At 34.2% G+C, this 14,002-nt stretch overlaps 2 protein-coding genes across 4 annotated transcripts in view; both read right to left on the reverse strand.

Annotated features, from left to right (window-relative positions):
* LOC6047431 overlaps window positions 1-14,002 on the reverse strand; it is a 228,287-nt gene that overhangs the window by 91,105 nt on the left and 123,180 nt on the right. The gene's annotated exons all lie outside the window — the stretch shown is intronic.
* On the reverse strand, window positions 3,544-4,353 carry LOC119769408. 3 transcript variants are annotated; one of them, XM_038261656.1, is made up of 4 exons: window positions 4,199-4,353; window positions 4,107-4,136; window positions 3,923-3,963; window positions 3,544-3,867 (listed from the first exon to the last, which is right to left on the reverse strand). In XM_038261656.1, the coding sequence occupies exons 1-4, from the start codon at window positions 4,299-4,301 to the stop codon at window positions 3,616-3,618; spliced, it is 426 nt and encodes a 141-aa protein (XP_038117584.1). In that variant the 5' UTR covers window positions 4,302-4,353; the 3' UTR covers window positions 3,544-3,615. The 3 variants fall into 3 exon arrangements, with proteins under 3 accessions (XP_038117584.1, XP_038117583.1, XP_038117582.1); XM_038261655.1 differs by having other exon boundaries at window positions 3,923-4,041; XM_038261654.1 differs by having other exon boundaries at window positions 3,923-4,044.

Raw genomic sequence — 14,002 nt, forward strand, 5'->3', positions numbered from 1 at the left:
GGCTCCAAAGTGCACAAAGGCTGATGCTGCTGCCAACAGTTAGAAGCTTAATTTTGGGAAAAATATGGCACTAGAAACGGAGTTGCAGTGGAGGCAAAGTACTTTGCCTCCAGGTGCTTGCTGCGCTCGGCAACAACAATGGGATAAATGATTGCAATTAGCGGGTGCCATAAACTACCCGGGGGGGATAAATAACTTTATTTCGAGAAGGGTTTCTTAATGAAAATTATTTGAACGATGTACTCAAAGAAGCCGCTTAATAACTTGAATTTTAAATTAGATTTTGTCTTTTGACTAAGGTTGCTTTCAGAAAATGACCAAATTCTACAATACTTCAGAAAATTTAAGCAATGTAGAAAATGTAGAAATAAGTATGATTTAATCACATTTTTACATCCAATCTAACCCGTGATGACGGCACTGACTCCACCACAAATTGCAACTTCCGCCTCTTCGAATTCAACATAATTACTCATTAGACATAGCAAAAAAAACAACCTTTCCATCTAATTTCAATCTCGCAAGAAACTTGACAACCGAAAAGTTGAGCAAAGTACAAAAAAAAAGTTTGACAAAACTCTTACTTTCGTCACTACCTTACATCAAGATCATGGAGTGTGCCACGAAACAAACAAAAAAAACAGAGTAACACGGAAAAATAGGGTTGACCACCAAAAGCCGCTAATTAAGCGTTTCCTGTCTCTTTCTTTTTTATTTCTCCTTCAAGACAGAGTGCGGTCTCTTGGGCCCCAAGACCCCAACTTAAGGGATAATTTTTACGGTTCGCACTCTTTTTTTGTTTTGCTGTTTTTTTTTGACTCAACTCTTTTTTTATTAGTTCCGATGCTCCGGACCTACACCACACGGCAGCTTTTAATTAATTTCACTTTCCTTTCTAACACTTTGCATGATGGCCGTCCGCGTGTCCGCCCACGATCTCCGACGACGGGGTTGTGTGTGTGTGTGTTTGTGATGTGGGAGTTATGTTAATTTGACTGTCCACGAGGCTTTAAATTAATTTTCGTTGGGTTTTTTTTCAGTAATTAAACAATGTACGACTAAAGTATTATTTTTTGATACAAAATGTAAAAAATACTGTACATCTCTTATTTATCGATTGGAATTTTATGAATATTTTACATTTCAGTTTTAAGAATATAGATTCATGTCTAATAAAAAAGCCAATGCAAACTATTTCAAGGGCTTTGTCATTAAATTACCAAAAGGCAAGGGGTTTAAAAAGAAAAAAAAAAACACAGTAAATAAAATGAGTACATTTTGTATGCCAGAAAAAGTGTGTTATTTAAAGTCTAGCATTTTTCTTATTTACCGGAGATAATATTACATCATCAAAAAAGTAAGGCCTTTGTAAATATTTTTTGAAGTTTATGTCCCTCGACTTTGATCAAAGTCGAGGGGTTGGGGAAGAGGAATTCTCTGAGATTTCGGTTATCCGATTTTTTATTTATTTTTTAATCCGATTGAAACTTTTCTGGTGCCTTCGGTATGCCCAGAGAAGCCTTTTTGTATCATTTGATTGTCCATTTAATTGTCCATACTAATTTGGCAGCTGTCCATACAAAAATGATACATGAAAACTCAAAAATCTGTATCTTTTGAAGGATTTTTTTTATCGATTTGGTGTCTTCAGCAAAGTTGTAGGTATGGATAAAGATTACACTGAAAAAAAAATGATATACGGTAAAAAAAATAGTGATTGTGAATTTCACTTTTTGTCATCAAAACTTGATTTGAAAAAAAAAAAACACATTTTTTATTTGTTTTAGGGGACATCAAATGCCAACTTTCCAGAATTTTCCAGAATTTGCAAAAAAAAATCTTTTTTTGAAAAGCTGAGACAATTCTGTGTATTTTGCTTTTTGAACTTGTTTGATACGATGCTTAGTTGCTGAGATATTGCCATGCAAAGGTTTAAAAACAGGAAAATGATGTTTTCTGAATCTCTCCTGAATAACCCACTATTTTATAATGTCGATATCTCAGCAACGAATGGTCCGATTTTAATATATGAAACATTCGTAAATTTTTCCGATCTATTCGACTACAATTTTTTTAATCAAGACTAACACTTCAAAAGAAATAATAAGATAATAAGATTATTTTAGAAAAGAAAAATGTTATTTATTTATTTCTCTGCTTTTTATACGTTAATTGCATAACTGTCAAAACAGAAAATTTTGATAAACATTTGTTAACCCTCTACCGCCCAAATTTTTTTTCAAAAATATTTATTTTTGCTGTGTCATTTTGGTCATTTTGAGCTACTTTTGTTCTACGAAAAACTTTACTTCTCTTGTTTTATGTTTTCTTGTTTTATTTTTAGTATTTTAATTTGCATTTAGTTTGTTTAGTTTATGATTGTTTTTGGTTGTATTTGGCCTATTCTACCACCTTATATAATTGCATTTTGCCTATCTTATTTTTTCACGTTACTTTTTAAATTTTTTGCATGTTTTTCACTTTTTCTGCTAAAGAATGGCACCATCGTCATTTAAATTGCAAAAAAAAAAAAAAATGCGTAGATGCATAGTCTGGGACGCAACAAAAAATACTGCATACTTCTTTTTACTTAAAATATAAGAAATGTTAGTTGAAAACACAGCCAAAGTTGACACCTAAGAAATGACATTTTTAAAAACATTGGCAAAGTCACATAAAACAAGTTAAACCTCCAACCCTGAAATTTTCTAAAATTTTAAGAGTTCTTCTTTCCAATGCTTTTAAAAGATCAAAAATCGGTTGGAAAATTGATTTTTGGCGATTTTTTAGAGAGTTCGTATCCAGAACATACTTGCCGAGCTACCGTGGCCGTGAGGTTACGGGTTTCGCTATGTAAGCGGAAGGTGATGGGTTCGATTCCTGTCTGGCTCGGCAAAGTCAGATCCCTTCAAAGAGTAAATTTACTCACTGGGAACACTGACCGGTAGGGGGAGGGTCTCGACTAGCGGCGTACTGGATTTCCAATCCAGAGGCCGTAAGTGCTCTTCCTTCCGCAATAGCTTATTCCGGAGAATCTCTCACCCAAAACTGGGCAGCGCTAGTCCGAGAGAATAATGGCCTCGAGACGAGAGAACAGTGGTACCATTTACGGACACAGAGAACACAGCTCGAGATGGGCGAAAGAATTATTCTCTTGTGGTTCATTTCAAGAAAAGTGCATCCGTTGAAACAAAAAAAAACAAAAAGTGTCGACTACGGGAATCGAACCAGAGACTTTTGACATTCTATTCCAGTGACTTAACTGCCCCGGCCACCACAGCTTGGTGAATGTGGAGTGGTCAGATGTCGATGTATGGCACTTGTTGAAGATTTATTGTATCAATTAACGTGAAGACTTCCATCATTGTCATGATTTTTCGTTCAAAGATATAAATTTTGCGTCGCTTTCAATATTTTGACAAAATTTCTTCAACAAGTTGTTTAGAATAGTGCCCTACACAATGTGCGGTAACGATTCAATTACTCGATTTTAGTTGAAAACGTCATTAGGTTCACGATAGAACGACATGCTGTTCCCCTATATGAGCTTTGTTAATTTGGATGTTTTAATCTTGTGCACCATTGCCATACAACAACACTTTTTCACTAGCTTCTTTAGTGATTTAATGAATTGTAATGTGCAACTCTGTCCGAACGAAAATTAATGGTAAGTAGTCGTTGTTTGAAGCGGTCCATGGCAGATCTAATTTTGGACTTGATTGCATCAGACATTATTCCTACTTCGTCCTTGATGTCTTGAAGAATTTCTCTCGTCTCATCCTTAATATTTTTTACAGCGATTCGAACCTCCTTTCTCAAACGTTTCCTGCCATATCTGGAAGTGGTCGTTGTGGGCCATCCCTCAACCTAAAAGATAAGCGATAAGGGCGATGATTCAAATGTAGAAAATTATAAGCGTTACCACTACAGCTTCTTCCCAATTCTCTGTAACTAGCGTTGAAACTGGAATTGTACGATCAGTTATTGGCAAAATAGTGGAAGATCTTGATAGTTCTTCATTTTTGTTGGTAGTTGAAGTCACTTCTGGAAACATGTAATTAAAAATATATTTGTTTTTTTTTTTGAAAAAGTGGCGTATAATATACCTGCTACAAACACAACTTCAGTATCTAGATCTGTAAGAATAGTGTTACATCGTATTTCCTTAGATTCAATTATAATTCATTTATTCAAATACCAGCTTCTGAATAGTCGTAGGCGTCGTCAAATTCGTTCGATCTCTTTACTCCATGATTTCCACTTCCCAAAGCAACACACATTAAAAGTAAAACAATCTTCATTGCAGCAACCAACTGAATCAACTGTTACTTCCTTGTATAATTCTTGCATCTCGAAAAAGAATCGCAGTAAATTCTTTCCTACACAGTAAATTTATTTTATTAAAAATTAAAATGCTAATGAAACATTGCAATTGAGTTATTGTAACTGTGTAATGCAGATTGATCCCTGACATGACTCGGCTTCCTAATTTAAACTTCTTATCAACGAAGCCTGAGACTGAGGGAGTCCCGCAACTAATCTCTCCAAAGCGTTTCATTTGTAAATCCCTCACTTGAATCAGTCAAACATTGACACTTGCTGTGATAAGCTGTGATGATGAAGTTCCTCTTGATTGAACTACTTTTTGTGTTATTCTGCGTGGCAGCTGTAAGAAATGCACCCCTGGAGGACTCAAGTGAGGAGGATATTCCAGTTCGAGGTAGGAGTCCATCGAAATGTTTTTGTGTCAAAATTGAAGAAAACATTTTTTTTTGTTTGTTTGCAGACTGGCCCTCGACGACGTACAAGTACGCCGATGTGATTGGAGCTTACACATTCTCGCCGTTTGCACCGAAAACAAGCCCCACGACGACGACAACAACGGTAAATGCGTTTTGCTAAATTTAACTTATTATGCATTTAAAAGATTTATTTCAATTTTTAGACTCCAGCTCCAACTACGACGAATAGGCCTTGGTGGAAAATATTTGGATGACCTTCTCGAATGAATAAATTTTGAAATGCATGTGGGTAATTCTTTACCAACTCACACGAAATCGGGAAAAGTTGCCCCGACCCCTCTTCGATTTGCGTGAAACTTTGTCCTAAGGGGTGACTTTTGTCAATTTATGGGAAATTTAATGTTCTTTTTGAATCTACATTGACCCAGAAGGGTCATTTTTTAATTTAGAACAAACATTTTCATTTTAAAATTTCGTGTTTTTTTCTAACTTTGCAGGGTTATTTTTAAGAGTGTAACAATGTTCTACAAAGTTGTAGAGCAGACAATTTCAAAAAAAAAAAAAACAATATGCAGACATAAGGGGTTTGCTTATGAACATTGAACGAGTTATCGCGATTTTACGAAAAAAAGTTTTGAAAAAGTTACTTTTTGCGTTTCTCTTTGTTTCGTCGTCCGTGTCTGTCGCGGGTGACCATGAACGGCCATGATCAACGACGACCAACATTTTCAAAACTTTTTTCGTAAAATCGCAATAACTCGTGATGTTTATAAGCAAACCCCTTATGTCTGTATATTAAATTTTTTGTAATTGTCTGCTCTACAACTTTATAGAACATTATTACACTCTAAAAAATAACCCTGCAAAGTTAGAAAAAACACGAAATTTTAAAATGAAAATTTTTGTTCTAAATGAAAAAATGACCCTTCTGGGTCAATGTAGATTCGAAAAGTACATTAAATTTCCCATAAAATGACATGCTTCAAAATTTTTTACAGTCAAGTAACGGAGAATGGGAGAATTTTTAAAACTTTTTTATGTGTTTTTTTCGATGAAAAATACGTTTTTTTCGGAATTCTGAGTACGCCATCAAATCGGGCGTCTAATTTCGCAAAAAAGTCCCTTTGATACCAAATTTCTATCTCATCACCGTCGTACCGCCCCTCCGTCACAAGATATCAAAAAAACGGACCTCGGATTCGTGATCAGGGACAAAAGTTACCCTTTAGGACAAAGTTTCACGCAAATCGAAGAGGGGTCGGGGCAACTGCTGTGTGAGTTGGCGGAGAATCACCCATGTAAGACAAAAGGTCGAATGCCAAACGGTAAAAAAACTTTTGATGTTAGCCTAAACGCATAAATATTAAAAAAAAGGTGTTTTGAACGGGTTTCATTAATTTTGCTTCTTTATTCTTTGAAATTTTGAGATCTTCTGAACAAAAACTTGTCCTCGGATTGTTCGAGATTTTTTGAAAGCTAGCCCGCTTTAAATTTAAGAGAATATCGAAAAAAATCTTTAAAAATATAAATAATTACAATGGAAACAATATATTTTTGAAGTCAATTATTTCTAAACGTCTAATGTGACCATTAAGGATAGAATGGTAAAGAATAAAAAATCTACAACAATGTTTAGGGAGTAAGACTTTTAATTTTTTTGGAAATGCATATATTTAAAAGAATGGAAGAGTATTAAAAATATTTCAACCATTATTTTTTCTATAAATAAAATAAAAACTTAAAATATATTTTAGATGTAGTGTTTTTGAAAAGAACAGCTCATATTTTGAAGAAAAGAATCATAAATCATAATTATGAAATCATAATTAAAAACATAACGACAGTCAAGAATAGGTTTTTAAAAATAAAATAAACGCTTAAAAATATTCCTGATTTCAAACTTTTTTGAAAGAACTGCTCATGTTTGAAAGAAGATATCAAGACAAACAAGAATAAGTTATTTCGTTTTTTTAACCTTTCATTTTAAGGGAAATTTATTGTACTTTTCGAATCTACATTTACCTAGAAGAGTCATGTTTTCCTCTAGAACAAAAATTTTCATTTTAAAATTTCGTGTTTTTTCTAACTTTGAAGGGTTATTTTTTAGAGTGTAGCAATGTTCTACATAGTTGTAGAGCAGACAATTACAAAAATTTTGATATATAGACATAAGGGGTTTGCTTATGAACATCACGAGTTATTGTGATCTAGCGAAAAAAAAGTTTTGAAAAAGTTGGTCGGCGTCGATCATGGCCGTTCATGATCACCCGCGACATACACGGACAACGATACAAAGAGATACAAAAAAAGGAACTTTTTCAAATTTTCTAGAACTTTGTTATACTCTAAAAACTAATCCTTTCAAGTAAAAACTACAAATGAGTAACGAAAAATGGCAGAGTTCTTAAAACTTTTTTATGTGTTTTTTCGATGAAAAATACGTTTTTTTTTTTTTTAATTTTGAGTACATCCAGCCAGACCCTAAGCTGACAGTATTCGTGAGTTGCGCGTATTCACCGACAGATGGCCAGTCGGATCTGCCCATTAATTCCGCAACTCAAAATTTGCATGGGAAACTTTTTTTCGTGACGGCTTTCGCGGCACGCTCCTTTCAACTGTTCTAGACTAATATTTGGACGAGGCGTATCGCTAAACAATTTTTTTACAAAAAATGATTCCAAACTGCTTATTTTGTCGTTTTAAACCGAAACAAGGCAAAAATATTTTTTTATTAAAACTATCCGCCATTTTCAAAAAATTGTCTAGATAATATCAAAGGCCGCCATCTTAGGCCCACTGGGCCCACAAAAAGAGGTACGCTCAGTTTGTATGGGAGCTGTCAACATGCTCCCGGGCTGGTCGTACCGCCACTCCGTTACGAGGTATAAAAAACGGACCTCGGATTGATGATCAGGAACAAACGTTACCCCTTAGGACAACGTTTCATGCAAATCAAAGAGGGGTCGGGGCAACCTTTCCCGATTTACAAGCAGTCTAACCAATAATCGTTCCTCACACTTATTTAGATCTTAAAAGTTGCTGTCCTATACAATGATGTTGCAAAATATTAATTAGAACCAGGATCAGACAATTTTGCAATGAATTTTAAATTTCCTAGAAAATTTGTTGTGAAATCCCTATATCCGGGATTTTTGTATCTCCGGGAAATTCGACGCTCTAGCTCTGTGCTTCTCAACCGGTGAGGAATACCCCCTGAGAGGGGGGGGGGGATTTTAACCATTCTTTGGGGAGAAATCCAATGCATTTTTGTAAAATGTATATCTTTATCTGTACTTTTTTGAACCATTAAAGCACATACATAATTGAATATATGTGAATTTATTTGATAAGATATATACAACAGCAGTTTTTATTTCGTCTGATTTCACCTTTGCAGGTGTTATAAAAATATAGCTGATGAAAATTAAAATTCGAAAATAAATGTTTATCGCAAAAATGTGAAATTCCGTGAATTTGTGCTTAGTTATTCCATAATATGTATTTTTTAATTTATTGTCATGAGTTGTTTGTACAGTATTTTTAATGATATTATTTGATTATTTTTGCAAGTTACTGAATTCTTTCAAACAGGAACAATTTTTTTGAAATTGATTTTCTTTAATCAATTTCTGTAAATTTTCACTTTACATGAGCAGAAGTAAAATATTTTTGTCAATGTTTTCAAAAATAAGTTGTTCTTAACCCTTTTTTAAATAAATTCAAGCTAGTTTTCATATTGTTTCAAAATAGGCAGTTTTTGAAAGTAAAAAAAAAAAACAAGTTAATGTTAGGTTTGGGTAATTTTATAAAAATCAGATCAAATTTGATTTTTTTGGCTTAGCAAATTTTGAGAAAATATATTTGTAAAAGTTTGCCTGAATTCGAGTTTTTGAGATCACTACTTTTGAAAGTTCTTTTTTTATCTATTTGAGCAAAGTTCTAGTGTTTTAAAAAAACAATCGAGTTTAAATTAAGGTTTTTTCGTATAAGTTATTTGGCATCCAGATTTTTTATGTGAGTAAGTAATGAAAAATTGCTTGAAAAATATTTCAAGTATTTGTAAATTGTTTTGAGTGAAAATTATTTCAATGTCGTAAAAGTGTAATCATTCTGCAATCAATAATGCCAAAATTATGATTTTTTTTTTCAATGATACCAATTGTGTGTGTGTGTGTGCAACCAACCAAACGGGACCACGCGGCCACTTCTTACAAATTGAGTTGTTTCCATGTATATTTTAGATCTACATTCTATACACAGTAAAAAATAATGTAAATTTGGAAGCTGTAATTTTGGAAGGATGAATAATACCTCTTTAATGATGTAATTTTACTTCAATTTAGACTGAAAAAATGACATTATACTATAAAAGTGGTAAAATTACACATTTCCAGAGGTAAAATTACACCTTTTTTCTGACATAAAAGATGTACCCCTTCCCAGATGTAATATTACCATGATTTTTTTTTCTGTGTACATGCAAATAACTCGCATAAGCATTTGGAAGGTGTTAGCTCTGCCGAGCTTCGGAGACCCATTTCTACGCTGCACAGCACTATGGGGTTTCAGGCGGCCATAAATCGAAAAACCGACATACTCTAATTATTTTTTTGGTATTTTTTTTTCGAAAATAAACATTCTAACTAAGAAAAATCCGGAGTTTGAAAGTTGTAGGTTCAAAATTCACTGAATTGCAGACCTTCAAAGGCGAAAATGGTAAGAAAAAACATGTTTTTTGTCAAAAAATGATTATTTTTCATAGTTGTACTGTGTAGCTGTTTACGTATTTTTCCTGCATCATTATATATATTCAGAAAGGTAATTGATTCAACTTTTCAATAATATTTTACAAAACACACTTTTACAGGCTAAAAAATAATTAAAAATCAAAAAATATGGATTTTTATTCAAAATTTAGTTTTTTTCAACTTTGTTAATGGAGTACTTTTTTTGTGTGCATTTGTGCGATCTGAAAATTTTGCAGCTTAAAATTTGAACCATGTCCTAACTTGTCAAAGAGAGGTGGATTTTAACTCAAGAAAAGGGGGAGGGAGATTGAACGTAAATCAGAAACTTTAACATAGCATAAACCGCCATTCCGTGCATCAAATAGACAGAGCAAGAATATTAAAATTCACCACTTTAATGGTGGCCTCAAATATATGAAAAAATCGAAAATTAAACTTTTTTTTGGAAAAATATCAAATTTCATTTGTTTTCATTATACTAAGTACAAACAACACAAAAAAGTCACAAAAAAGCAAAAAAATATTTTTGGCCGCTCGCTTATATGGAAATACCCCATAGTGCACAGTGGGCAAAAATGGGTGAAAAAACGGATCTTTTGATGCCGTCAGTTTCTGCCTGTCAAAAGTATCATTTTTAATGTAAAAAATTACGAGGAATCGATTGGTGGTACTCGCATTAGCGGCAAATGACGGGAAGTGATCCATTTTACCCCATTTTGCCTTGTTTTGGGTGTTTTTCTCGAATATCTTCAACTGTTGTAGTTTGCCGCACTTCTAAAGTGTCTTATTTTATGTAAAAAATCACGAGAAATCGATTGGTGACACTCTCAATGGTGGCAAATGACGGCAAGGGCCCATTTTGCTCCATTTACCCCATTTTATGTGTTTTTCGTCAATATATTTTATTGCAGCTGTTTTTATAATTTGAAAGTAAATCGATTGGTGACACTCTCATTGGTGGCAAATGACGGCAAGGGCCCATTTTGCCCCATTTAACCCCTTTTAATGTGTTTTTCGTAAATATCTTGAAATTACGTTATTTCCTACAGTTTCAAAGTATATTATTTTATGTAGAAAATCACTAGGAATCGATTGGTGGTGTTCTCATAAGCGGCAAACGACGGCAAATGCTCATTTTGCCCCATTTACTCCCTTTTATGTATTTTCTTTAATATCTTGAATTGGGGGGGGGGGGGCACTTGTCGCCATTTGCCGCAAGTTAGAGTGTTCTCAATCGATTCCTCGTGATTTTCTGAATTAAATAACATTTATTTAAAGTTTAGGAAACCACGGCAATTCAATATACTAAAGAAAACGCATAAACAAGGGATAAATGGGGCAAAATAGGCTCTTGTCGTCATTTGCCGTAAGTTAGAGTGTTCCGAATCGATACCAGTCAGCCACGGCCGCTCCTTAATTTTTTTCAATGATACCAATTAGTTGAATTAGTTGACCAAAACTCCCATGCTCAATTCCATTCCAATTAAAAGGGGGAATGAAGTTCTTGAAATTCAGCCAAGGGTAATTGTATCAATAAAGGTTGAGAACCACTGCTCTAGCTGAACGCAAAATTTGAAATTTAAGAGAATTGTTCATTTATTTAACCTTTTTGAGACCAACAAATCAATAAAATCATCTGAATTTTACAAATTTTTGAATCAGGTAGTCTATAACTTTACTCCCATTCATTAATGTTAGATACATATTCAGGACACTTAGGTGACCCAGAAAACCTAAAAAAAAATTATCATTTTCGCCTGTTTTTTTGTTACTAATGTAGCTAAACACCGCTCAGAAAAGTTCTGGCCTAAAAGATTTGAAGAGCAAAGATATAAAGTTTAATGCAATTTTAAATATTTAAAGTAGAAATTCAGTAAATAGATTCAAATTGTATGGAACTAAAGTCCTAAAACAACTTAAAAGAATTCAGTGAAATTCCCAAAAGAGCAACACTAAATACAAAATCGTTCCAATTGCATAACCCTGTTTAATATGACAAATTGTTACGCAACTTGTGGTCATCCTTTTCTGCATAATTAATTCAAACCGAAATTTAATATAACAAAAAAAAAATGCTGCTTATTTTCAAAACCAGTTTCCATAAATTTGCATAAATTTCGCTAAACGTAACATTTCATGTTTTTTTTTGCAGCTCACCATTTCACTATTATTTCATCTCAAAAACCAGGGTGAAAGAAGCAGGTCCAGCTTTGGTAAACTAGTTTTGCAGTCGAGACAGTATCGATATCAGTCACCTTGCTGGGGTTCAGCGCGCTTATTTTAAGGTTGGTTTCGGAGAAGAAGCGTGCAGTCCGGCGAAGAAAGTGAGAGTTGTCTTGGTGTTGAGTCACCTCCGTCTGCGGTCAACAGGTTTCAAGGTTTGGAGGAATCTCCTCCGTTCCTCCGTTCCTAATATGGCATTCATAATTAATTTCATTATGAGCTGTGGAGATCACCAGGGGGAGTCGAACATTTATGCGCTCTGTCTATTCATGATGATTTTGTAGGGGTTTTGTTGGGGAGATTTGATAGCCATCACATGGACTAGGTTGACTTATCCAGCGCATCTTGCTGAGCTTTTGAAGCCATCCGAAAATTGCAAAAATAGCGATTTCGTCACGATTACCTAATCTTGGTCAAATTAGCTCGCCAAATTTGGAGTAAAAAAACGCCAATAAAACTCTTTCCGCTTCATCAAACGCCGAAAACCAGTCTTCCTCAACTCATCAAATTACGACCCGCGTGTGTGACAAAAGAGTTCCGATTTGCCCCCAGAAGGACGGTGTCCAAAATACCCCGCGGTCACCTGTGTGCGCGTTCCCTGTTTGGAGGAGCAGGTCAACAACCCGGCAGACCGGTAGACCAGACGAAGACGACAACGAGAGAGCGTTTTGCACCGCATGACCAAAATCAGAGACAAATCGTCAAAACAAATCGCACCCCGGTGGACTAACTCGTTAGTTAGTTGCTGTAACTTTCTTCGCGGCATGCAGCCGAGGACTAACTAGCTTCCCCTCCTCTCACCTTCTTTTGGAGAGGAAAATATGACGTGAAACACGCACGTATAAAAAGTGTGTGTTTTGCGATCACACATGTGTAAAGAGGACTTGTTTTTTGTTTTGCTTTTGGGAATTTCACTTTCAGTAAGGCCGATTTTTCAGTCAAAATTGTCTGCATTAAATTTTTTTTGGTTACTTGTCTCAAAAACTAAGGTTTGAAAATGAAATGAAATGACCCTCTTCGATTTGCGTGAAACGTTGTCCTAAGGGGTAACTTTTGTCACTGATCACGAATCCGAGGTCCGTTTTTTGATATCTCGTGACGGAGGGGCGGTACGACCCCTTCCATTTTTGAACATGCGAAAAAGAGGTATTTTTCAATAATTTGCTGCCTGAAACGGTGATGAGATAGCAATTTGGTGTTAAAGGGACTTTTATGTGAAATTAGACGCCCAATTTGATGGTGTACTCAGAATTCCGAAAAATAACGTATTTTTGATCAAAAAAAACACTAAAAAAGTTTTAAAAATTCTCCCATTTTTCGTTACTCGACTATAATTTTTTTTGGAACATGTTATTTTATGGGAAATTTAATGTACTTTTCGAATCTACATTGACCCAGAAGGTTAATTTTTTCATTTTTAAATTTCTTGTTTTTTTCTAACTTTGCAGGGATATTTTTTAGAGTGTAACAATGTTCTACAAAGTTGTAGAGCAGACAATTAAAAAAATTTTGATATGTAAACATGAGGGGTTTGCTTTTGAACATCACGAGTTATTGCGATTTTACGAAAAAAAAATAGTATTTGGCACCGGATCTAATGCTACTTGTTTGACTCAAATCGGATCAGCCATAAACGACATAAACTTTGAAAAATATTTGCAACGGCCTAACTTTTTTTCAATTTCTCAAAATCTGATTTATTAACAAAAAAATGTTTTTGGGAACAAAACCCCTGTTTAGCCATTCAGGAGTATAGAGATGAGTTTAGAGCGTCAAATTTCCCGGGGTTGAAAAATTCCCGGAAAACGAGAAATTTTTAACGAATTTCCAGGGAAATCCCGAGAATTCCAGAGAAATTTTAAATTTATTGAAAATTGTTCTGATCAGATCCTGGTTTTGATTAATAATATAAATATTTTGCAATAGGCTTGTATAGAATAGCAACTTAAATGGTAAAAATAAGCGTGAGGAACAATCAATGCCTTGACTGCTTGTAAAAAAGCATACAACTTCAGGAGAATATAAAATTTGATTAGCTTTTATTGGTAAGCTGTCCTTAAACCCGTAGAAAAATAAAAAAATATGATTATTTATTTTTTGGCAAGAAGTTGGTGTTATTTTTTATCACAGTATTTGGAAAGTGAGTAAAATAAATCCATTCTCCAAAACCATAAAATTGCTTTCAAATATGTCTCTGTGACCAGATTGAGAGAAAATGATAAATCATAATATTGAATATTAAGATTAAGCGTCTAGGAATTTTCACGGAGAATATTATGTTTTTTTTTT

Source organism: Culex quinquefasciatus, chromosome 3, assembly GCF_015732765.1.
Source record: "Culex quinquefasciatus strain JHB chromosome 3, VPISU_Cqui_1.0_pri_paternal, whole genome shotgun sequence".
Taxonomy (NCBI): domain Eukaryota; kingdom Metazoa; phylum Arthropoda; class Insecta; order Diptera; family Culicidae; genus Culex; species Culex quinquefasciatus.

Excerpts from the sequence above, each read along its gene's own strand:
- LOC119769408 (XM_038261654.1), bottom strand. The coding sequence starts at position 4,301 with ATGAAGATTGTTTTACTTTTAATGTGTGTTGCTTTGGGAAGTGGAAAT. Across the intron at positions 4,137-4,198 it reads CTACGACTATTCAGAAGCTG|ATCTAGATACTGAAGTTGTG; the intron begins GTATTTGAATAA and ends CTATTCTTACAG. Across the intron at positions 4,045-4,106 it reads TGAAGTTGTGTTTGTAGCAG|AAGTGACTTCAACTACCAAC; the intron begins GTATATTATACG and ends ACATGTTTCCAG.